This window comes from Camelus bactrianus, chromosome 30 (genome assembly GCF_048773025.1).
Source record: "Camelus bactrianus isolate YW-2024 breed Bactrian camel chromosome 30, ASM4877302v1, whole genome shotgun sequence".
Taxonomy (NCBI): Eukaryota; Metazoa; Chordata; class Mammalia; order Artiodactyla; family Camelidae; genus Camelus; species Camelus bactrianus.
The window spans coordinates 24,815,613-24,838,667 of NC_133568.1; the positions used below are offsets into that span (position 1 = coordinate 24,815,613).

At 40.8% G+C, this 23,055-nt stretch overlaps 1 protein-coding gene across 10 annotated transcripts in view; it reads left to right on the forward strand.

Moving 5' to 3' along the window:
* The window catches only part of SOCS6 (suppressor of cytokine signaling 6), a 235,098-nt gene that overhangs the window by 22,465 nt on the left and 189,578 nt on the right, over nt 1-23,055 (forward strand). For 3 of the 10 annotated variants that reach the window (XM_074355450.1, XM_074355452.1, XM_074355451.1), the window contains one exon: nt 4,152-9,835. In XM_074355450.1, the coding sequence (XP_074211551.1) occupies nt 4,280-5,887 (1,608 nt within the window). In that variant the 5' untranslated portion in view covers nt 4,152-4,279 and the 3' untranslated portion in view covers nt 5,888-9,835. Of the gene's footprint in view, nt 1-4,151; nt 9,836-16,414; nt 16,591-16,674; nt 16,799-17,632; nt 17,764-18,422; nt 18,579-21,333; nt 21,455-22,041; nt 22,103-22,786; nt 22,932-23,055 lie in introns of those variants that run through there. The other 7 variants (XR_012503368.1, XR_012503369.1, XR_012503364.1 and 4 more) reach the window with 6 other exon arrangements.

Here is a 23,055-nt window from a genome sequence, read left to right on the forward strand (position 1 = left end):
AAGAGTGCTCCATCAGATTGTCTCTGTCCAGCCGCTTCCTGTCGCTTTCTCTCACTGTCTTGGAGCGCAGATTTCATCTCTTAGTTTTGAATCAAATATCTTTAAGTCCTCTTGGGATCTAGAAAGTAGTTTACAAATGAAGGGGGAAAATAACAGTCGAGAGCTTTATGAAAAATAGCTCACGAGCAGAAAGGACAGCCTGTAGTGCCCACTGCAATGTTTGGAGACTGACAACAGCCTTACATTTCTCTTGGATCCTGATGACAGCATAGTCCATACGTAGGTGATGCCATTGCTGCTCCCCTGTTCACCCATCCTCAACTTTTGAGATCAAAGATAACTTTTTATTTTTGGATGTACTTAGGTAACTACATGGTATTTGGCAAGGGGAGGGGATTATTTAATGTATTTACTTCCTTTACTGGTATTTATTTGGTAGAATTTCTTCAGTTATTTCTGCATGCCTGAATATAGACCCTGGGAGGTACAGGGTGGATACTGTGTGGTAGAACTTCCTAACTGGTGGGCAGGTGTTTTCTCTGTGGCCTTTTTAGGTGGAGTTGCCAATCCTTGATCGTTTGTGTGGATGACTTCTGACTTTTAAAAGAGGTAGATTGCTTCATTTTGATAAGAGGAGATTTAGCCAGGTTTGCACAGAGTGAATTTTTCTGTCTATTTACTTAATAGTTAAGGAATATTTATTTGGTATCAAAGAATTTAAGCAGTATATATTAAGTATCTAATGGTAGAAATACAGACATGAATAAAGAGACGTGGTCTCTACTTTTAAGTACTTGCAGTCTGGTTGGAGAGATAAGACATGCACAGAATACAAGAGTTCTGAGTCACTATGTGACATGCTGTTAAAGATGTACAGATTGAGCACCTGGAGTCCAGGGCGGGGAGGGGAACTAACTCCCTTCTGGCTGGGTGATCAGAAAAGACTTCAGGAGGAAGTACGTATTTTTAAGGAATTCCCTGGCAGGTGGATTAGGAAAGGGGAAGAGAACATTTTATCAGGAGGAGGAAGATAGCATAAACCAGGCCCAGCAGTGGGAAAACGAGACTTCGTGTTTGGGATTGAAACTGAGCTAACATTTTGTACCATTCCTAGAAAGTCAGCTGGGCCTGACCCTCTGGGTCAAGCTTTAAGTAGATTTACGTGCTTGGGTTTGAGAAATACTGGGGTGACACTCCAGGAAGACCAGATATAAGCCATTCTGGATACTGATCCATTGGTCTAGTTTACCACGAATTTGCTAATTTGGGGTTGTTATTATAAACAGTACTTTCTTTGCAGCATCCCTGTTACTGGGGTTAAACATGTTTGTTTTCTCTAGTATTCACAGCCTTTAGTTTTATGGATATTGGTAATTAAATTTTCTTAATTTCTGTGTGGGTTGGTGCCCAGCTTTTGGTGAACAAAATTGAATTCATTGCTAGTGAGCCAGAAAATTATCACTTAACACAGGGCAGTTTTTATTAGTCTTCTGGTCACCATTTTCCACCTGTTAAGCAAATAAATGTGATTTCTACCACTATGAAGAATTGTACTTAGAAGTTCTCTCTGAGTAAGAGAAGTTTATGGAGCTTTTATTATCCTTAGGTTGTCCAGTTTTTCTTAGCTTTACAGAAAAATTTGTCACATGAGATCAGTTCCTTTGTGGTATCTTTTGAAATAAAGTTTTATCGTTTATCTTTTCTATGCCTTATTTTTAAAAAGTTTTAAAGATATTTTGTATTTCATTCTACCTAAAGTTAGATTTTCACAATTAGATCTTTAATCTACTTATAATTTATTTTCATTGATGGTGTGAGGTATGGAATCCACTCTTAAATTTCCAGCTATTTAATCAGTTGTCTTAGCACCATTGATTAGATAGTATACTTTTCCCATTGGTTTGTACTTTGTCATTTGTCAGGATTCCATATGTGCATGGGTCACCTTCTGTGTGTGATAGTTTCTTTACTTACAAAGATTTTTACAAATATTTCCACGATGTACACATTTGTAGCATTAAAAATTATTTTGTATTAGCCTGGAATATTATTTCATTACAGCAGAATTTGTAACTCACAATTCTCTAATAATTAGCGATGTTGAGCAGCTTTTCATGTGCCTGTTGGCCATTTGTATATCTTTTTTGGAGAGATGTTTGTTTAGGTCTCCTGCCCATTTCTTTATTGGATGGTTTTTTTTGGATACTGAGCTGTATGAGTTGTTTGTGTATTTTGGAAATTAATCCCATGTCAGTCGCACATAGCAGCTACTTTCTAACGGCTGGTAGTAATTCAGTGTGATCATACATCAACAAAATATCTAAATCCCATCTCACGGTGATTTTATATTTGCAGCTGTACCTGTCACAGCCACAGTGCGTGGATTCTTATTCTTGTCAAAAGAGATTAGATAGTCTTACTTTGAGTACATAACCTGTACCATCTACTCAAAAGGAGTGACTTGCCAGCTACAGTATGCTGGCATCATATTATCTCTCTCATGCTTATGAGTGGTCATATTTTGTCAAACAAATTATATATGTTAACAACTTAGTTTAAATGTTACATCCTTATGTTTGAGTAACAGATAATGATCCTTGGATATACTAAGTCATCTAATATACAAGTTAATATAATATGTAAAGGTAGCTGGTGCTCCAGATATTTATACTACTTTATTTTTCACAACTTTCTCAAAAAACATATGATAATAAGTCTTTTTAAAATTTCTTCTATAGAGATATTTCTGATCACTTTATAGGTTGATCTGAGGTTTTGTTTTTTTTTTTTAACTAAAAATGACATGCAGATTCTATTTATACAATAACCAAATTCTGTCTAAACTGAAGTAAACATTTGTAAAATCTCTCTCTCTCAACTCCTACCCTGTTATCACTATATTACTAATGGGTTTGTGTTACAATTTAGGCCTTTCCCGGCATAGATTGTGAGACCATAAATAATTTATTAATCTGCATATTCTGACACAGTCCTGGGTATGTAGTAGGGGTTTAGTAAATGCATAGTGAATTAATGTAGTCTTGCCAAAACACTAAGAAGTGCTAAACGGATCAATGGGGAGATCAGAATCTTGCTCTTAGTTTTATTAGCATTTTGTTCAAGTTTAAGCAGGTCATCTTACTATCACATCATACTTTGATGGTTGCAAAGACTGCAGGACATGGCCATGAGGAAATAAAACATGATGCTGCATGTAAACAGAGTATCTTTGCAAAGCACATGACTTATGGGGTCAAAAGTTTTTCCTTGGAAATGATTTTTAGAAAATCTTTATAAAACTGAAATTTTATCATTTAGGTGATGGAACGGTGTACAAAGAAGTTTAGGGAATATATTTCTGGATACAGAAGTGAAAATTTGCCATGGGAAATTACAAAAAAAATGAAAAATAAAAATTTTGGAGATTTGCTTCACCACCTTCTTTCACATAGGCCTGCACAAGACTGACCTAGTTACGGGTGTTCCCGGAGGGGAAGGGGTTCCAGCTGCAAGCGCCCTGTGCTCTCCCGCTGTGTGGGCTCAGAGAACGTGAAAGGGGTGGGCCCTGTTCTCAGTGGACTTGTGGATGGAGAGGGGCATTTCTGGGCTTTTCCCAGGTAATTTACCACGGATTATAGAATTCCTTTAATTCATTTTTACAGATGCTTAAATATTTAAAAATATGTGTAAGTTGCTAAGGAATCAGGCTTCTTACCGACGCGGTGCCTTCTCTGTTGGTGTTGGGGGTTTGCGGGACACAGGCTGGCGGCTGGCAGCGGCAGGGAGCAGTGTGAGTCCGTGTGAAGGGGGTGAGGGTGCCCTGTTCGAGCTCTGTTAGGAAGGACAAGGACATTGACCCATAACTAGGATGAACCAAAGCAAGGTGCAGAAAGAAAAGAGCTCGCATAGGGTTTGTTCTTTAAGCATTCCCAAACGTGCCAGATGCTGATTGCTGGTGGGCAGGGATCTGCTCGCTGTGGGAAATGGAGAAGACCCCTGTCCTAAAGGAGCTTCCCTTCTCACGAGCGTGCTCGGGTGTTCTTGTTCAGAAGCTGAAAGATGAAAACTGAGTGAAATAAGACTTTTTTGTGGAAGCATTTTTTAATGTGATTTTTTTCCCTTAAAATTTTATTTTATTTTATTTTTTTTAGAAAATGGCTCCAAAGGGTAAATGAAGCTGGAAAAATACATAGATGCAGCGTTGCATGCAGCCTCTCCGGATGTTTGAGGATAATATTCCAGAGAGAAGTTGATCCCCTTGGATTAGGTAGTTGTCAGAATGAAGAAAATTAGTCTTAAAACCTTCCGGAAATCTTTCAACTTGAATAAAAGTAAAGAAGAAACGGATTTCATGGTCGTACAACAACCATCACTAGCCAGTGATTTTGGAAAAGAGGATTCCTTGTTCGGGAGCTGCTATGGGAAGGATATGGCCAGCTGTGACCTCAGCAGCGAGGAGGAGAAGGGCGGGAAGAGTCGGTCGAAGAGTGAGAGCCTCATGGGCACGCTGAAGAGGCGGCTCTCGGCCAAGCAGAAGCCGAAGGGCAAGGGCGGCGCGCCGTCCGGGGGCTCCGCGGACGAGGACGCCTTCTCCTCCTCCTCGGCCCCGCTCGTCTTCAAGGACGTGAGGGCGCAGCGGCCCATGAGGTCCACCTCGCTGCGCAGCCACCACTACAGCCCCACGCCGTGGCCGCTGCGCCCCACCGCCTCGGAGGAGACGTGCATCAAGATGGAGGTGAGGGTCAAGGCGCTGGTCCACGCGCCCAGCCCGGGCCCGGCCCTGAACGGCGTGCGCAAGGACTTCCGCGACCTCCAGGCCGACGCCGTGTGCCCGGAACAGACGAGCTCGCTGAAGGGCTCCGAGTCTCAGGATGGGGACCTGCATCTCCACCTGGATGAACATGTGCCTGTCGTAATCGGACTCGTGCCTCAGGACTACATTCAGTACACTGTGCCTTTAGAGGAGGGGATGTACCCCTTGGAAGGGTCGCGCAGCTGCTGTCTGGACAGCTCCTCCCCCATGGAAGTCTCCGCAGTCCCTCCTCCGGTCGTGGGGGGCGCCTTCCCCGAAGACGAGAATCAGGTAGACCAGGACCTGGTCGTGGCCCCGGAGATCTTCGTGGACCAGGCGGTGAACGGCCTGCTGATCGGCACTACGGGGGTCGTGCTGCAGAGCCCGAGAGCGAGTCACGACGACGTCCCTCCACTCTCACCATTGCTACCTCCCCTGCAGGCTAACCAGATCCAAAGGAACTTCGGTGGGCTCGCCGGCACAGATGCCCACGTGGCGGAAAGTATGCGCTGTCACTTGAATTTCGATCCTAACTCGGCCCCTGGGGTTGCGAGAGTGTATGACTCAGTGCAGAGTAGTGGCCCCATGGTTGTGACAAGCCTTACAGAGGAGCTGAAAAAACTTGCAAAACAAGGATGGTACTGGGGACCGATCACCCGCTGGGAGGCGGAAGGGAAGCTGGCAAACGTGCCAGATGGCTCTTTTCTTGTCCGGGACAGTTCTGACGACCGTTACCTTTTAAGCTTGAGCTTCCGCTCCCACGGCAAAACCCTCCACACTCGAATTGAACATTCAAATGGTAGGTTTAGCTTTTATGAACAGCCGGATGTGGAAGGACACACGTCTATAGTGGATCTAATTGAGCACTCCATCAGGGACTCTGAAAACGGGGCTTTTTGCTACTCCCGGTCTCGGTTGCCCGGCTCTGCCACGTACCCCGTCAGACTGACCAATCCGGTGTCGCGGTTCATGCAGGTGCGCTCGCTGCAGTACCTGTGCCGTTTCGTCATTCGTCAGTACACCAGGATAGACCTGATTCAGAAACTGCCTTTGCCAAACAAAATGAAGGATTATTTACAGGAGAAGCACTACTGAGAGATTATGAGAGCCCTGCATCTTGCACTTTGGGAGTAAGAAAAAGAGACTGAAATACAGTTTACAAACTTCTCATTGCTATCAAAATCTTCTGCTGCCATACTATTTCAGTTTTATGTGTAAAAGAGTAATCAGTTTGTGTAGGGGTGGGGAAACGTCGGCAAGGTGTCTTGGGTTTATTTTGGTTCTTTAAAAAGGGAAGTCTTGAGGTTTTAGAAGTGTGAATTATCTTTCATCAATGTGCAGAATGATCACAATGTGAATTATCAGATTCTCCTTACCCACCCACCCCTGTCCTTTGCTGCTATCCACTGTGATTTTTATGCATTAAAAGCACATTTCATGTGTCTTCAACCCTAAGTAAAGTTGAATGAAACAGAATGAACATTGTTATGTCTCTTTTAATGGCCCATTTTCAAAGGTAGTGTTGAGTAAACATAACCGTGTGATAAATCACAGAATTTACACCTACACTGAGAATGGTTTTTAATTTCATCCTTTAAAAAGATTTATTTAGAATTATGAACTGACTGATAATGTTGAGTAGTGGAACGCAGATCTGCACCGTATCTTTTATAACACTCGTTTCTAAATTATTTTTTGAGGTTGTGCTGTTTTTTGGTTGTGAGAAGTTGAATTTTTTTGTTGCCTTCATTTTCATCTTGTGGTTTGTCTGTTTTAATAAATGGCCTTACATTAAAAAATTGTAAAGAAATGTATACCACCAATTTAGAAATTGTTGCCTTTTCTGTCATTAAACTCTGGTACAAATTGGCATAACATATAAAGACCTATGGAACTAGAACTATTATTAAAGAAATACTAGATGATCATAGTTTCCTGTGATAAACAACTTTTTTTCTGTTATCTATGCTTTCCTTTGGTAAAATGTTGTATCTGTGATTTCTTTAGCTTACTTAGTCAGCATTTTCTTGGGTGAACTTGATGTAGATCTGATTTTCATAAATGGACTAAAGTCTCTTGCAACATTTAAGTTTATATAAAGTTTTAAATGGATTTCAATAGAAAGAAAACGTTGTTTTAAAGTCGAATTTATATTTTTATTTTACGTAGTCACTAATAAGATATGCTAGATTTAACCCTTCCTTTCCCCCACCAAAAAAAAAAAACAAAACAAAAACAAAAAACCAAAAAAAGCCCCCAATGACTTTAGTTGACAAATTGTGGAAATTGTGGAGCACCATGTAAGAAAAAGATTAAAACCATATCAGGTATATGGAAGTGTTTACCAGCCATATATACTGCCATTTAAAAATAGGTTTTCTATTTGTTTCTTTTTAATTTAGCTAAGTCTTAAATAAATTGCAATCATTAGATATTTTCTCTCTTTTAATTCAGTTGATTGGGGTGGGGGAGTGTGTTATCTTCAATACTTTTTAGTTATTTTGAAATGTAGTGTTTATTCAGTTCGCTGCAGGATTCTTTAGTGTGGTATTTTGGAATTGCCCCATCCAGAAGATGTTTCCAGCTAATGTTTCCAACTTCAAAGGAAAATGTTTCCCTCTCAGATGAAATATGTAATTTTAAGAAATTTCTTCCTTCGTCACTCACTTCCTATCTCTTACTGCCATTTAAAAATAAGAGTAACGGTCGTAGGTCAAATTTAATAGCTCTGTCATTCAGACATGTCAGTATCCCCATTTCCTCCCCCCACCATTTGTTTTTTAGAGTCAGAACTGAGAATTACCAAGAAAAGGCACAATGCCATGCTATCTGTGTTATGGTATTTTGACTTAAAGGGGAAAAGGTACTTAATTTTGGTGGAACGTTGATTGTACCTTGTTACAAAGACTCCTCTTTCATTTTCTGATCTGTTTTCACCTAGTAAGATGGAATATGGAGTACACTGTAATAATATAATTTAAGTGTTCATTATAAGCTATTTGGAGTAAGAACTATAACAGAGTTGTAAACTTGTTATCAAATCAATGCAAGACATTTAAACTATTTTTTTGCAAAACTATTTATTTTTAAACAATTTAAAATATATCTAGGGTGAGTTAAAAGGCCCTGTGCATCTATATTAGATGGCAGGTGTTGTCACAGAGTCACTGTGTATTAATAATAAATGTTGAGATGGCTTCTCCGTGTTTCTAGAAGCATTTACATGTACTCTTTGTGAGATCATGGTGCACAGAGGTCTTTGGACTGCCCTGAACCCCGTCTTCTGTGGGTGTAGCCCATTCCCCACGTTTTCCTCATGATACCGTGTGTTTAAGATCTAGCCATTTGGGTTCAAGTTAAGATCATTCTGATTTCCATCTAAATGTTTTTAAAACTGTGTTTTGTGTTTGGAGGGCAAGTCTTGATTCTGTTCTAATTCAGAAAGCCAATATTTTTTGTGCTTTTGTAGATTCATAATATAAAATACTTTAAAGTAAAATACCCTATTCTAATCCAATTTCAAATTGCTAGGGTCTGATAGGGTTTGATAAAAAATAGAAGTATTTGCCAAGAAATTATTTACAAACAAACAAAGGAGTGTTGCAATATTTTCTGCCTTTGTTTCAGGAGAGCCATGTGGCATAGGCAGCACGACATGATGGGAAAGGTTGACTTTATCGGATCCTGAACAGCCCAGTTACAAGTGCAAAGGGGAAGAGAGAGAGGTCTTCATCCTGTAGTTTAGTCTAGACACCACCTGGGTCAATTTCTGATTCTGTCGAATGGTGGCTTAGATGTCATGGACACTCCCTGTAAGTGATTTCTTAAATATGTGCTTCTAAAAATCTTAGCTCAAGGCAAGAAAAAGAAAACAGGAAAGCAGTATCCTTTTGCCATAATGAATGAATCAGAGTGTTTTGTTTTGTTTTTAATCATTTGTCACAAAATGATTACTAGGACACTATTGTTCATTTTTATAAATAATAAGAAAGCATAGAAAGTACTTGAAAAAAATATCTTACTCTTTTTAAGGAAAACTATTCTCTTTCTATTTGGTGCAATAATCTGAAAATTTTAGAAGGTCAAAAAATATCACAGGAAATGATCATAAAATTAAAAATAGTTTTTAAGGAAACCAGCTACACAGGGAAACCATCCTACTATTGAAGAAAATCATGTACCAGAAGGCTAAATCATTGGCATATAGGAAATAAAACACAAGTATATGCACATGATAATTTCTGAGCCAGTATTGCAGAAACAGGATACAAGTTGCCGAAATCTTAAGTAGGTTATATGCAATGTCTGCTAGTGCTACCAGTCTGAGTATCTTCCTTAACAATGCTTTCAGAAATGCATTTTTGATTTTGTACATTTCACATTGCATATGAGGGATATTTGCTTTATGAATGATCCAAAAGATTATACTTTAAATCTTCATGGCTTTTCATCGAATGTGAAATCTTAATTTGAAAATGAAATCACACTACCAGCAGTAGACAGTTTCGCTGAAAACTCTAATAAGGAACAATCGCCAGTTCCGTAGGTAACTTTAAAGTTCTAAAATAAAGTATTGGTACGCTAGGAATCACAAATTTGGTTTCTTTTAATACTTTTTTAATCCTATAAAGATTTTTTATAAACATCCTTTTTATTAGTCAATCATAACATGGCAAATGTGTAGTTGCTGTTTCTGAAAAGTGATCCGAACTCTACATCCAGAGATGATGAAAAATTCTTACAGAATTTTATAATAAGTACACATGTTGGGTTAAAGAAATTTTATAGTTGTCGGAGTGCCATGGAATTAACACTTGCAATCCAGATTGCTGTAGTTTACACTTTTCTGTATGTTTCAAATCAGGTGTGTACCATTTGTACTGAGAACACCATAGAATGAATTATCCAAAGTCCATTGATTTTAATATGTGTCTTGGTTTGTAAACAAATTATAGTAATTTCTTGCACATTTTTGGAAATCATATAAGAATTTATGTATCTGCTTCTAGATACAGTGTGTAAATAAAAATTTCATTCACAAGATCTGCCTTGTAGTCTATTTAATAACCAGATGCAGAGTTTGGTTTTAATTAGTATAGGGTTAACCAGATAATTTCTGGATGTCCCATAAACAGGGCAGAGACTGGAGGGCAGGAACCAACAAATTTCAGTGAAAAGAGAAAAGTGAAGTGGTGTCACTCATAGGAGACATCAGACAAATTAGTCATTGAGAAATCCTTTCATAGATAAGAATGATTTTGCATGACAGCCACTGAATTTCATGATATTCTTTTCAAGTTCTTAGACAGCACATTGGATTAAACATTCACTTTAAAATGTTGTTCTGTTACTTTTTTTTAAAACTAGGAATTGATACGAAATTTATTGAATATGAAAGAAATTGCCAGAGATGCAAACAGCCATTAATATTTAGTTCAACAACTGAGTAAAGTGATTCAAACCCAACAGGAAATAACTGTTCTTGAATATTACTTACATCAGAGGTCCATAAAGTTTTTCTGTAAATGGTCAGATGGTTATTAATTTAGGCTTTTCCGGTCTTACAGTTTCTGTTGCAAATACTCAACTCTGTCATTGTAGGGCTGTTGTTCTATTACTTTTTAACACGTTCTTTTCTATCCTAGCTAATTCAACAATAAGCTTTAAAATGACCTTGTTGAGAATATATTGCAAATTTTGACTTTGATAGAATCCAAATAATGTCACGTTCTAACCATATTTTCCAGAGCTGGTATCAGTTGGTGCCATTGATTCTACAGACTTTGCTGATGGGAGTGCTAATGAAATTGTGTAGAAGTCCTGACTTTACAGACTTACATCCTGGCCAAATAAACAGATTTTTATTCATTCAGCACGCTAGAGCAGCGGGGAGCGTGCTGAGGGCAGACTGGGTTCCCGTCCTGCAGTCTAGAGAGCCCAGCCCTGAGGAAGGAGAGGGTTTGAGTACATACACACAACACACACACAGACACAGGCTCTAAAAAGATTCAAATTCATGACTTGCTGCCACAGTAGGAGATAGCTTAGTGAGAACCCTGGGCCTAGTTGATTATCATACCTGACCGATTTCTTGTGCTCCCTTGAAATTCTTTTAACCTCACAGGTTTTACTTATTCTTTTACTTGCCTTTCAACTTTGTGAATGAAAAGTATTTTAAACTTTGTATTTTAAAATATTTAAACCTGTGTATTTAGTCCTTATTGTCGGCTATTTTAACCTCCAGGTTTTTTTTTTTTCTTATGTATCTTTAGCTTCATTTAAACTACATTATTTTTGAAAACTTCCCTTCCCTTCTTTTAGCTTATTCATATTCCAATCTCCAGTTTAAGGGTTTCCTAACATTCTGAAGCATCTTTTTTAAAAAATGGACTCAGGTTCTTCCTGCCCTTTTTGCCTGACTTGTCTTGCTGATGGATGTTTTTGCATCAGCTGCTTTGTTCCCGCATTCCCCAAGCTCCTTCCCCCAACCTCCTCCCTGGAGTCCAGGGCCTCCTGATAATGCCAGGGCCTGACACTGACAAAGAGCCCTGTAGGAGCGGGAATCTGCATTAAGAATCCATTTCTGAGCACAGGTGAATTTTGTAGCTGGACTCCTGGAGCTTTGTCTTGAGCTGCATTTTCCTTACCTAATACTAGGCAGCCTCACCACGTCTGGAAAAGTCTCCCCTAGACTGTAAAACCCAAAGAAAGGATGGCCAGGGAAGGGATTATTTTTATAGGGTTTATGACTAGGGCCAGTTGCCTTGCCTAGAGGTCATTTTGGGCCATTAAATCATGTCCTTGGTAACTGGCTAGCAAAAAAGGGCAAACCTAAAATTGAAAAGGAGACTCTTTGATCATGAACCATGGATTTCCCTTCACCAAAGAACTTATAGAAGCACAGATTCTTCTAGGAGGCTGACCTTTTCTGATGTCTCTCTCGGTTCTATGAGTCTGATAGACACTGGTCCTGGATTACACCAGTCTAGGGCACAAGTGAAGTTATGGTTCTCTTAAATATATGGAATTCTATCCTAGAATCCCATTAAAGAGAACCTCTCCTCCCTTGTGTAAATAATCTGCCCTCTAGTCCATTTTTAAGAGTTGGCACCTCTGGTCATCTCCATTGAGAATTGTCATTCTGAAGCCACCTGTTCACCTAATGCCTTTGCCACAGCCCACTTCTCTCTGCTCACTGTCATCCTTGACAACATTGTTTTCTTGGGGCTGGCACGGGGTGAGCATTATTTAGCCTTGAGACTTATGAGCCTAACAATGGCTATGGGTGTGACAGTTGCCTAGAAGACCGATAGATGTTTATCTTTAAACACAGAAGAATCCATTTCTCTGCAGTGAACGGGCTCTCCCGGAATCTAGTTAGTGGAATCATAGAGCTGGATTTTACACCATTCATTTAATAATAACAGCAGCAGACATAGACTGTGCTAATATATATACTTATAATATCTATCATATATTTCACATCCTCAAAACAGCCGTGTGCGAGCCAGGCACCTTAGCACCATAAAAAGGAAGCAGAGGCATGGAGGTGAACCTCCCTCTGGCCACAAAGAACCCAGTTATAAACGCATACAGTCTGGATCCAAAGTCTGTGTTCTCATCCAGTATGATATACTTTCTCCAGGGTTTTCTATTATTTAGAGCATTTCTATCTGTGATTATCAGGGAAAAGAACTGTAGTGTAAGCAAATGAATGACCTACTGTCTTCTCCTCTGGGGGGCTGCTCCGTAGCTGCAACAACACACGTTCCATCTAAACAATGACAGGTGCCCCTGATGGAGGTCTGACTGGTGGTGTGTCTGAAGGGCTTCGTCTTCTATTACTGAGGAAGGAGGGGGACCACGCCTTTCCCTGGTAGGGCCTTGTAAAGTTTTCTTAAAACTACCTTATATACTAATATAGGAACAAGATTCACTGATGTTGAACTCTTGGGAGGATGTCTCACATGTTTGGTGCATAAGATAATTCTGTTTTTTTTGCTAATGAGTTTGATCAGATTGTCTGGGACACTCATTGTGCCCTGTTTTACTAGGAGCCACGGTTTTATGCTTTACAGCAGACAAAAGACTCCACCCTTTCTCCTTCATTTCCTAGACTCATGCTCAGCCAACTCTCTTCCACTTCCTGTCATTTTGTAATAAGCACACCCTGAGCAAGGACTTCCCTCTAGAAGCAATTCTAGCTACACTCACACCCTATGCTCCAGCTTCTCTGCCTGCGCCTACTGGGTAGAAAAATTAACCACCTGTGTTCACATGGTAATCGTTGTGCTCAATCTAAGGGAAATCCCCCTTGGCCCTTCTGTTCTGGGAAATAGCGGTTTATAGTATGCATAGCTCAGTACCATCACAACAGAAATACTATTTCTGTTTATAGACCTGGAATAGTTGTCCTAAACCCTGTCAGCACATACGATTAGCCTGAAAAGTTTAGAGAATTAGGTACTGAACGTAGGTAAATTCTAATTAAAAGACATTTTAATGTTTCTCATAGTGCAAGCCTGAGGGCATTGAATTCTCTCATCTTTTGTTTAACTGAAATATCTTTATTTTAACTATTTTTAAAAAAAGAATTTCCACTAGATACAGAATTCTGGGTTGACTAAACTTAGTACTGCCCAATGGGCAGAACTTAATTTTTTTTCCCATTTAGTGAAATGTTCAGTTGTAATGATACTTCTCATGGTGGGTATGACCCTATAATGGTGTTTTTGGTTGTTTAAAAGTTCCAGATAAACCCAATCCATAACCGACAGAACTTTTTGTCCCTTTCATTGTCAGTAGCTGAATTTACTCTGGATGGAAAACATCCTGTAATTAATTTGCTTTTACTCTGCTCTTGCCCCTCGCATCCCAGGCGTCTTCTAACCCTAACCCAGCCTTTTTTTCTTTCCAGAAATAGCATTTTTGCTAAATCTATATAGACTTGTGCATGATGTTCAGCATCTAACAAAATTCCCTTTTCAAAAACAAAAATTGATTTTTGAGGGGAGGTAGAGATTCATTTCCAAAATATTTCCTCCATGTGAATGAATACATCAAAGGTAAAAGGAAGTCTAAGTTGCTGAAACGATCCCATTAGAAATTAAAACCTACAACCTCTCTTCCTTCCTTTGGTATGGCACCGCTTTTCCTGATGGATCTCCAGACAAAGCTGTTTCAATGAAAAAGATATAACAAAGCACAAGACAAGAGTATAGATCAATACTTCTCTCTTGGTGACCTGGGGCTCTCAATAACGTGTGCTTGCATGTCCCTAAATAATTTACTTTTGTAAATGATTTTTTCACAACTCTGATCACTTTCCAAGCCAGTCTCTTGCTTTACCCAGGCGATGGCCTCATTCTTATGTGAGGATGCTCTGGGAACCAACAAGATAGAAAAAGCCAACTTTGATCTATATCTTTTGATTATGGGAAAAATACGAATGTAATTCACTTATTAGAAACCATGTAAGTTTTTGGAAGCTTCAGTTGAGAAATACAGCTAAGGCAAGGTAGCAGGCGGTTTATATTTATGTCTTCAAGTTGTCTTATTCCACCAGTGATGATGGATGATGATTGGTTTTGATTAATTTAAAAGTGACTTTATTTACTCTTTTTTCTTTTTTTTTTTCTTTCCTTTTACTTTTTTTGGTCTACTTCTGGAGAGGTAGTTTTTCACTGCTTAGAACTTAAAGACAATTGGTGGAATCCAGAAATTCTGCAAACGCCAACTAGAAAGAGAAGTCTGAACTTGAGTTTTTAAAACAGTTTGAACCAGATATTGATTTTTTTCTTACTGAAATACTTATACATTTATATTGTTTCTAGTCATTTGTGGCTTTTCAAGCTATCCACACTTGTCACGTGATAGGAAGATAAGTTTGCAGAGGGATGGAAGATTAAATGTTAATTCTGCATTTAACTAAATGAATAATTTAATTAATATGAGTTATTAGCTCAAGGGCATGAAAGAATTCTTCTAAGTACATTAAATATGTAACATTTATCCACCCTTAAATTGCTAACCTTCATCATTAATTGATAGAATTGTGGATCTTCACCTTGTTAAACATTTCAGTTGAAAGGTTTTCTCTACAGAATCTGGATGGTAAGAGCTGTAACAGGGTGGAATGTATTTCTGTTGTTCTCAGAGAAAGTTAAAATGCAAGAGGTTCAAATGTTCAAATAACTAAAACTCTCCGTAAAACTCTGGGTGAAAGAAACTGTTCTTTTCAGTTTTCATTTCCATCTTAGTCTTGGGCTAAAATTTCTATTTTTAGATTGTAATATTTATTCCTATTCAGAACTTGTGGTAAAAATGAATATGCTTAGACCCAGAGGTTGAATACATATTGAGGAAATCTGTTTGAATTTTAGTATGAATTTTTCAATTGCATTTCTCAGTGATTTACAGCTTAGTAAATTTTATTTTTTTGTCTGAATATTTCACAGGATAAAGTTCTGGAGCAAATTTCCTGAGGATTGAACCCAGAACCTTGTGCATGCTAAACATGCACTCTACCACTTGAGCTGTATCCTCCCCCATATTAACTCAGTTTGAAAATTCCTCTTGAGATTTTCATAAATCAGTCTGAGAAACTCTGACAAGTCAGTTCTTTCTTCTTTGATCTTCCTTTCTTTTTGTAGATCCGAGTTTCTGACCTGTATAATTTTCCTTCTCCCCATGAACTTCTTTTAACATTTCTTACACAGCTGGTCTCTGGCAACAAATTCCTTCAATATTTGTTTCCCTGAGAAATACTTTGTTTCTCCTTCAGTTTTGAAGGATAATCTCATTGGGTACAGAATTGTAGGTTGGTGAAGTTTTTTCACTCTCAACGCCTTAAATATTCCACTCCACTTTCCTCTTGCTTGCATGGTTTCTGAGAAGTCGATGAATTCTTATCTTTGCTTCTCTGTAGGTTAGATGTTCTTTTCCCCTCTGGCTGATTTCAGGACATTCTTTGGTTTTCTTAATCTGTGATTTTTCTGTAATTTGAAAATGACATGCCTAGGTGTAACTTTTTTGTTTTTTGCGTGTTTGTTTTTCGGCATTTATCCTGCTTGGTGTTCTCTGAGCTTCCTCAGGTAAATTCAATGAGGCAAGAACCCTATGAGGTTGGCGCTATTACTGCTCCCACTGTAAACTTGATCAGTGAGTTAGAGGCAGTGAGAGGTTAAATCGCGTGGCTAGTACATGCAAAGGAGGGGGTTTGCACTCAGGCTGGACTCTTTATAGCCTAAAGGGCCTGTGGTTTGTGGATCTTTGTTTCAGGCCACTTCAGTTTTGAAAGAGTTGAAACATGCCTTATTAACAAATGAAAACAAAAATGCTCACTTAACCTCAGTTACCTCTCAAATAATACTTAATATATTTCTAAAATTATTTCCTCTCTGCTGCTCCTAGCTACCCTCTTTTTGCTTCCTTTGTAGACATTATTTGAAAAATCTCTCTCACTTTAAATTATGCCTTTGTATGGGTGCTTTCTGTGTTTTTTGTTTTTTGTTTAAATTCCAAATGTTTATGAGTCAAAATATGACTAGGGTACCTTGATTACAATGATTTCCATGAGCGAGTTTGATTTGCCTTTTAATCGGCACTTTCTCTGTGTCCTAGCCTGGTTTCTGGGAGGTGCAAGGAACTGAGTGATTCATCTGGATCATCTGCTGCATCATCAGGAAAGAGTGCCTGAGGGACAGAGGCAGGACGAGGACTTCACATCCCTGGCATCTAACCTCTGCCGGCTCATGGCCTACCTCTACATGGCGCTACCTTTTGACTGCAATGTGCAGGTAACCACTTCATCTCATTGTTCTCGGTATCTTTTCCCTCTAAAATGGTAGTGATTGTTCTTTATCCCTCTTTCTCCCCTTCAGGATATTGCAAAGATTAATTATTATTAAAACCAAAGTAAACATCCATCTCTCTAGAGACGATTGCTATATAAACTCAAGAAATGATCCTCACGGTTTCCTTAGTCCTTATAGCTGTGCCTGCAGGGTAAGTGCGCACGCTCTCAGTGAAAAGGTGTTTTGAAACTCCTTCCAGAGAAGTCTGGTGTTCACTCTAAATTGACCTGGAGGCTGAGGAACCCTGGAATGGCTCCAGCTGGTTCTTACTCTGCCAGGTAAATATTTCCATGAACTAACAAGCTATTTAAACTGGTTATTCATGGATTTGGCTGTTACTGTCGCATTGTTCTTGAGTGACTTTTGTGTTACATTTTTAGAGTCCCTATAATTCTGCATGTCCCAGTGCCTCATCTGGCTCAGTGTTGTTGTTTTAGATGCAGAGTACTGGAGCTGGGTGGAGCAACCCACCTGTTAAGAAAGGACACTTACTGTGAACTTACTAAGATGTTTAGCGGGAGGTGTTTCCAGGTTGGCTGGTGCCTCAGTATCACGGAGGTCCCACGCTCTTTCTCTCCTCATGCGCCAACACCTGCAGCATGTTTAGTTTCATGCTTGGGTGGCACGCTTCCTGGGCACCAGGCGGTCGCCACACCTACAGACAGCAGGTCTCTGCTTGGCCTTCGTGAGTGCAGAAGTGGGAGGTCTGTCAAGATGGCAAGAGACAGGTCTTCTCACAAACATGTTCCCTTTCCTCCAGGAGCAACACTCTTTCCCAGAAGTCCCTCCACTTGACATCCATTTGGGCAGAACGGGGTCTCACAGCCTTCCTGAGCTGCAGGGGTAACTGGAGAAGGAAGTGTCTTGCTTTTTTGGCATCTGCCTTAGGAGATGGGCAAGGAGAAGGGATGAGGAGTCACCAGCCAAAGTGTTCATTGCAGATAACAAGCCCTTTCTCTTTCTCTCCCTTCTACTCCGTTGACAGAGATCAGTGTCCGCCCACGGCCTACCCCCTCTTGGGAAGGGACTCGGACAAATTTGCCGCCATGACGGTTGACACTTCTCATCTAGGATGGAGGAATGGGGTTCCGAAATTTGTTCCACCACTTTTGAAAGGTAATCAGCTTCTGTATGCGGGTGGATGGGACAGGTCCATTTAAATTGCTTTGAGGTTTACCCAGTAAGTCACCACAAAATGGTGCCAGCTGAAGAACTGAGGGGAGAGCGTTGTCCTGGCATCAATCTGTTTCTCATAACTGCCTTGTGAAGAAGGCAGGAAACTGTGAGTCCTACTGATTTTATAACTGAGGATGAAAAGTTAAGGGGGTAGCAGTTTGAATTCTGGGAACTATGTGTGAACAGTTTCATTTCCAAGCTCTGAATGACCACAAGTGCCCGGACTGTAAGTTTTTTGTCTAAAATGTTTCGTATAGGTCCACTCACAGCTGGAGTTCACCTGAAATACATGGATCTCTCCTTTTAAATCATTGTTTCTCTGATTTCCATGCTTTTGCATTGAAATTTGTATGTTGTTTGCTCTGAATAGTTGGACAATGACGTTGATGACACTGATGACTTTGTAGTTAGGCAGTATAGAAGACAGCCAGCTCCACGTGTTAATTCTAAAAGAGGTTCCCATCAATAGGAATATAGGAAACACAGACAGGCATGTCATCCTGGACATTTCTCTCCATTTTTATTGTATTCAATAAGAGACTGAGTTCAGCAGCTCACCTTGGAAGACAAGTGTGATAAAGTTTGACTATCCTTTACAGCAAAATGACGGGACCCCAAACCTGTGTTCCTCCCAGTGGGGTCAGGATGTTGCAACAAAGCCCTGAGGCAACCAGCACATCTTTCTGAAGATGACTTTGATCTGAAAACAAAAGGAACAACTTGATGTGAATCAAACCCACAGAATTTTGGGCAATGTGAGTGTTGCCACCTTGGTTAGATTTAGCTGAGAGTGGCAGGAACTTGGCTACTGCTTAAACAAGTAAGGAGTTTCGTTTTTCTTGCAAAAAGTGTGAAGGGGGTCACTTCAGGGTCTGGTGCAGCTGCTCTAGGGCCGGGCTCAGTTCACCTTTTTGCTTTGCTTCCTTCATGCATAACGGCTGAGCATCTAAGAATTATGTCAGCATTCCAGAAATAAAGAAGAAGGATGAAGGAGGAAGAAATAAGTGGCTGTATCAGGACTTGGAACGTTCCCAGAAACCCCAGTAAACATACATCTTGTTGCCATGAACCCATGTGACCTTTAGCTGCGAGGGGGTCTGGTGACTGTTTTTGTCTCTGGGCGCGTTGCCATTCCTGTGAGAGCTGGGTTCTCTGGCTGAGGCTGAAATAGGGAAGCGATGTTGCCTGAGCGCCGAGCTGGGTGCTCCACACCCATCAGGGCCAGGCGGACTGCGGCGTTTGTGTTTCACTGTTAGTCATCAGTGGCAACATCTATTGCCATCAAAGGCAAGTCAGAATGATTGGATGTCAGAAAGGAATCTCCCATTTTACCGTCTTTCACAAGGAAGCAGCAGGAGCCTTCCTATCCGTGTTCACTTTTGTGCAGGATGGGGATTTGTTTTCTTGCTTTACACGTCTCTTTACGTACGTCCCCACTTTCGGGGGGGAAGTGAAGGTTCATTTGGATGATGAAGTGAGTTCTGGAGGGGCAAATTCATTCAGTCATCAGACAGGTCTGGACCTCGTCTGGGGACCGCTGTGCTCCCCACACAGTGCCAGGGTACGTGCCCTTCCCTCTGAAACCAGGACCCCTCAACACTGCCTGTGGATGATTTGAGCTAAAGGCTGAGAAGCAGCTGAGTCATGAGGTGGCCCATTCTGCGCCGTCCTGACCTGGCTGTCTGGCTGGGTCTGTGGGAACACTCTTAATGGTGTCATAGGCAACAGGGCAGCAGTGCATTTAAACAGAGCCAGGGAATTGCTGTGTGCACAGCCCGACTGTTGCACGAGTGGGTTCTTTTCCTGGGGACTTAGAGTGTGACAGGCGTCTCAAGCTGATGGGCTCATGGGGTTAGCCTTTTGCAGCCATGATGCTAATTTTAACATTTTTTTTTTCTCCTAACTACCCACCACCCCCATCCTTCCTTCCTTCCTCCCTTCCTCTTCTCCTTCCTTTCTTTCACTTCTATTTAGATTTTGTCTTAGAAACAGTTTTGAAAGAATCTAGAGGTCCCTTTTTAAACTTCCCACCTGTAGGCATCTTGCAGAGCCTCATCTAGGCTCTTCTTGCAAACATCTACGAAAGAGACAGCCATCATCCCACAAGTCAGCCGGTTCTGAAGAGCGTGTCAGAGGGCGTTGCCTGTATTAAGCGAGTATCTCCTATTAGATTTCATAATCTCGTACCAACAGTGAAACTCCAAAATCCTGTTGGATAAATGGCAAAAAGGACTATTGCGCTGACTGGGTATTGCATGGCGAGGTCTTCCCTTTTGCGTTAGGCTATGTTGATTCAGAAGTGAGTGACAGTTTACAAGTCTCCGTCAGAGAATCGGGAGGGAAAGTATGTAAGAAGCACAGCAACAATCCTGAGAAATGCAATGAGGTGTAAAAGAGAAAGAAACAACGGTGTTATTTGCCATCGTGACTGGCACGTTTAAAATTAAAATGTCGAGGATACATCTTTGCAAGGATCTCTGATCACAGCCCTCTCCATGGTCAGCAAGGTTATGAAACAAGTCATCTTTTTCCTTCTTCCCTCCTTCCCTCCCTCCCTTTCTTGCTTTTCTTCTTGCCTTCTTTCTAAGGCTTATCACTATGAACTTTTCAAGGAGGAGAGGTTAATCGCTTTGGTTTGAAATCACGAGAGAAGGCATCATGAGTGAGCATTGGAGTGTTTGGTCAGATGGGATGGGAGAGACTGAATCAAAGCAGATGGCCCTATGCCATGATTGTTAGTGAGTCTCCTGGAGTGACTCAGTCATGATTATTCAGGCTACTGTTTCACAAAGTAAACATGCAGCCCACAGGCAGCCATCTCTGTTGACACTTCCTTATCCTTGACTTTGGGGAGGGTCAGAGCACTTGCTGACACACCAGGAACACTCAGCTGCCTTCAACAAGTCTCCCAGGCGGCAGGTGGCCTTCCCAAGCCAGATGCTGCCAGGGAGGCACCTTGCCTTCTCTGCCATTCTGGGCAAGCAACCTGCAACTGTATCCCTGTCTCCCTTAAAAGCAGACTGCAGTACAAAGGAGCATGGAAATACAGGGGGAAAGAAATATAGGTGCCATATTTGTGTTTGGAACAGTGGTCACAACAGATTCTGACTAAGCCTGTAGATGATGGTAGTTGAGGATTATCCAAAGGTTGAAGGTCACCGATAGAGTTCGTCAGAGTCTGTTCACTCAGAGTCTCCTGCCGTGAGGGACTCAGCCACCCTCGCACTCCTTCTGCTAGAGACTCAGAGGGATTTGAAAGGAGAGTTTTACACAGCAAAAGGGGGAAATCTCAAACGGTCTTTGGTCAACATCCTATTCGGGAGGGATTTCCCCTTAGGGTGGGGCTTCTGGAAGTGGTGGGGATGGTGGGAGCGGGTCCTGGGCGAGGAGTCTTCTGATTGATTTCCAAATTCACCGGACAGTCTTCGGTCGGGTCGCTGTCAGCAGGCGCGGCACTGGGGCCTTCCCGGGCTGGGTCGGCTGGTGAGGGTTTTCTTGTTCCCCTGACAGTCTGTCTGCTTCTCTGCTTCGGGCTCCACGTCTAGCCGAAGCCAGTGCTGCAGGACCGCCACGTGAAAGTGTGAGCTCCTCGTTCAGGATGCAGCCATGCCTGGTGTGTAGTGATGAGTCAGTAAGTACCTGTAGAATGTATAATACATACTCTGTAAGACGGATTTTTCTGGAAAAACCATCAGATAGAGAAGTTGAAAGAATTGTGCAGTAAACATCCGTATCGTCCCCACCTCGATCCTATAATTAAAATATTACTCTACTTGTTTCATCAAATCTCTCTCCATGTATTCACTCCACAGAAGGAATTTTCATATGACACATTTGACTAAGCTGATAAGAAAACAAAGTTTATAGCCTTATAGACTTCCTTACATATGTGAGGAGAGATCCTAGTCCAAGAGAATGTGAGTGATAGTTCCAGAAATGTCTTAATTGCCCTTATAAACCACTGTTGTTTGCCAAACACGGGAGGAGCTCAGATCCTGTATGAGGCTTTTAGTGTCCAAGGATTTCACGGTGCTGAAGGTTCATTTGTTGACAGTATTTTTGAGCCGGAATTTACCCATACTTAGAAAAGATTATTATTAAACTTGTAGGGAGAAATGCCTATAAGCATTAATGCTTTTTGAGCATTAAACTTTTTAAGCTTAATGGAGCTACTATAATCAGTGTTTGTCACATGATTTTTTTTTTTTTTTTTGGAAGGTTCCATGGAAGTCGGCTTAAGTCACAGATGAAAGTTGATTCTCTAGGTTAAATGAGGCAGGTAAAAGCTGAATATGCCTGCTGCTTCAAAGGCTGTTAGGAGACTAGCCATCCAAATACATTTGCTTGCTTTTTTTCTCTACTCTGTATTTTTTCCTTGGGGTTAATATGTTTCCGCACTATTGCTCTCTAGTGCTAGGTATCTGTGTACTATGAAAAGTCTAGCGTGTGGCCTCTGACCAGGGAGGCGAGGACTTGTGGGTATGGCTGGGGGTCAGTGCAGCCTTTGAGGAAAGAGCTGGATGCCTTGAGTTTGGGTTTAGCCTCTGTCCTTCATATATGGGGCAAGTCACTTAGCTGCTCTGAGTCTCAAGTTCTGCATCATGGAATGAATTTAATCCACAATTAAGTTACCTCCCAAGGTTCTCATGAAGATGAAATGAGATACTTCCAGTAAAATGTCTGGCTTATAGTGACAAACAGTAAATACTAGTCATCAGTTACAATGTGGCAAAAGTCATATACTTAAGAGAAAAAAGAAAATATGCATATATTGGTAGAACAGAATTCTAGTTTTGAGCTGGAAGGGACCTCAAAAAACCTCTCTCTCAACTCTTCCTCTGACAAATGAGAAACTGAAATCCAGAGACATTAATTTCCCCATACTAATAGTTAAATTTATTCTGGAATAGGATGAAAACCAAGGTTTTTTATTCCTTTAGTAAAGCTCTTTCCACTCCGCCAGGCATTCCTGATTTGAGGATGTTGGGGACACCCCACTGCTGCAGTGATCAAGCACACAATCCTTGGAGACACACAGACCTGAATTCACACCCAGTCTTCACCTCTTACTTTGTGACGTGGGCAAGTTGCACCCTGGTTTTCTCTCTGTAAGTGGGTTTTGTAATCCTACCAGATGAGGCTGTTGGGGGTTAAATGAGATAATAAAGTAAGATACATTGCACAGTGCTTCAGAATATAATAGGGTCCCCATTATTGTAGCTGCTATTAACA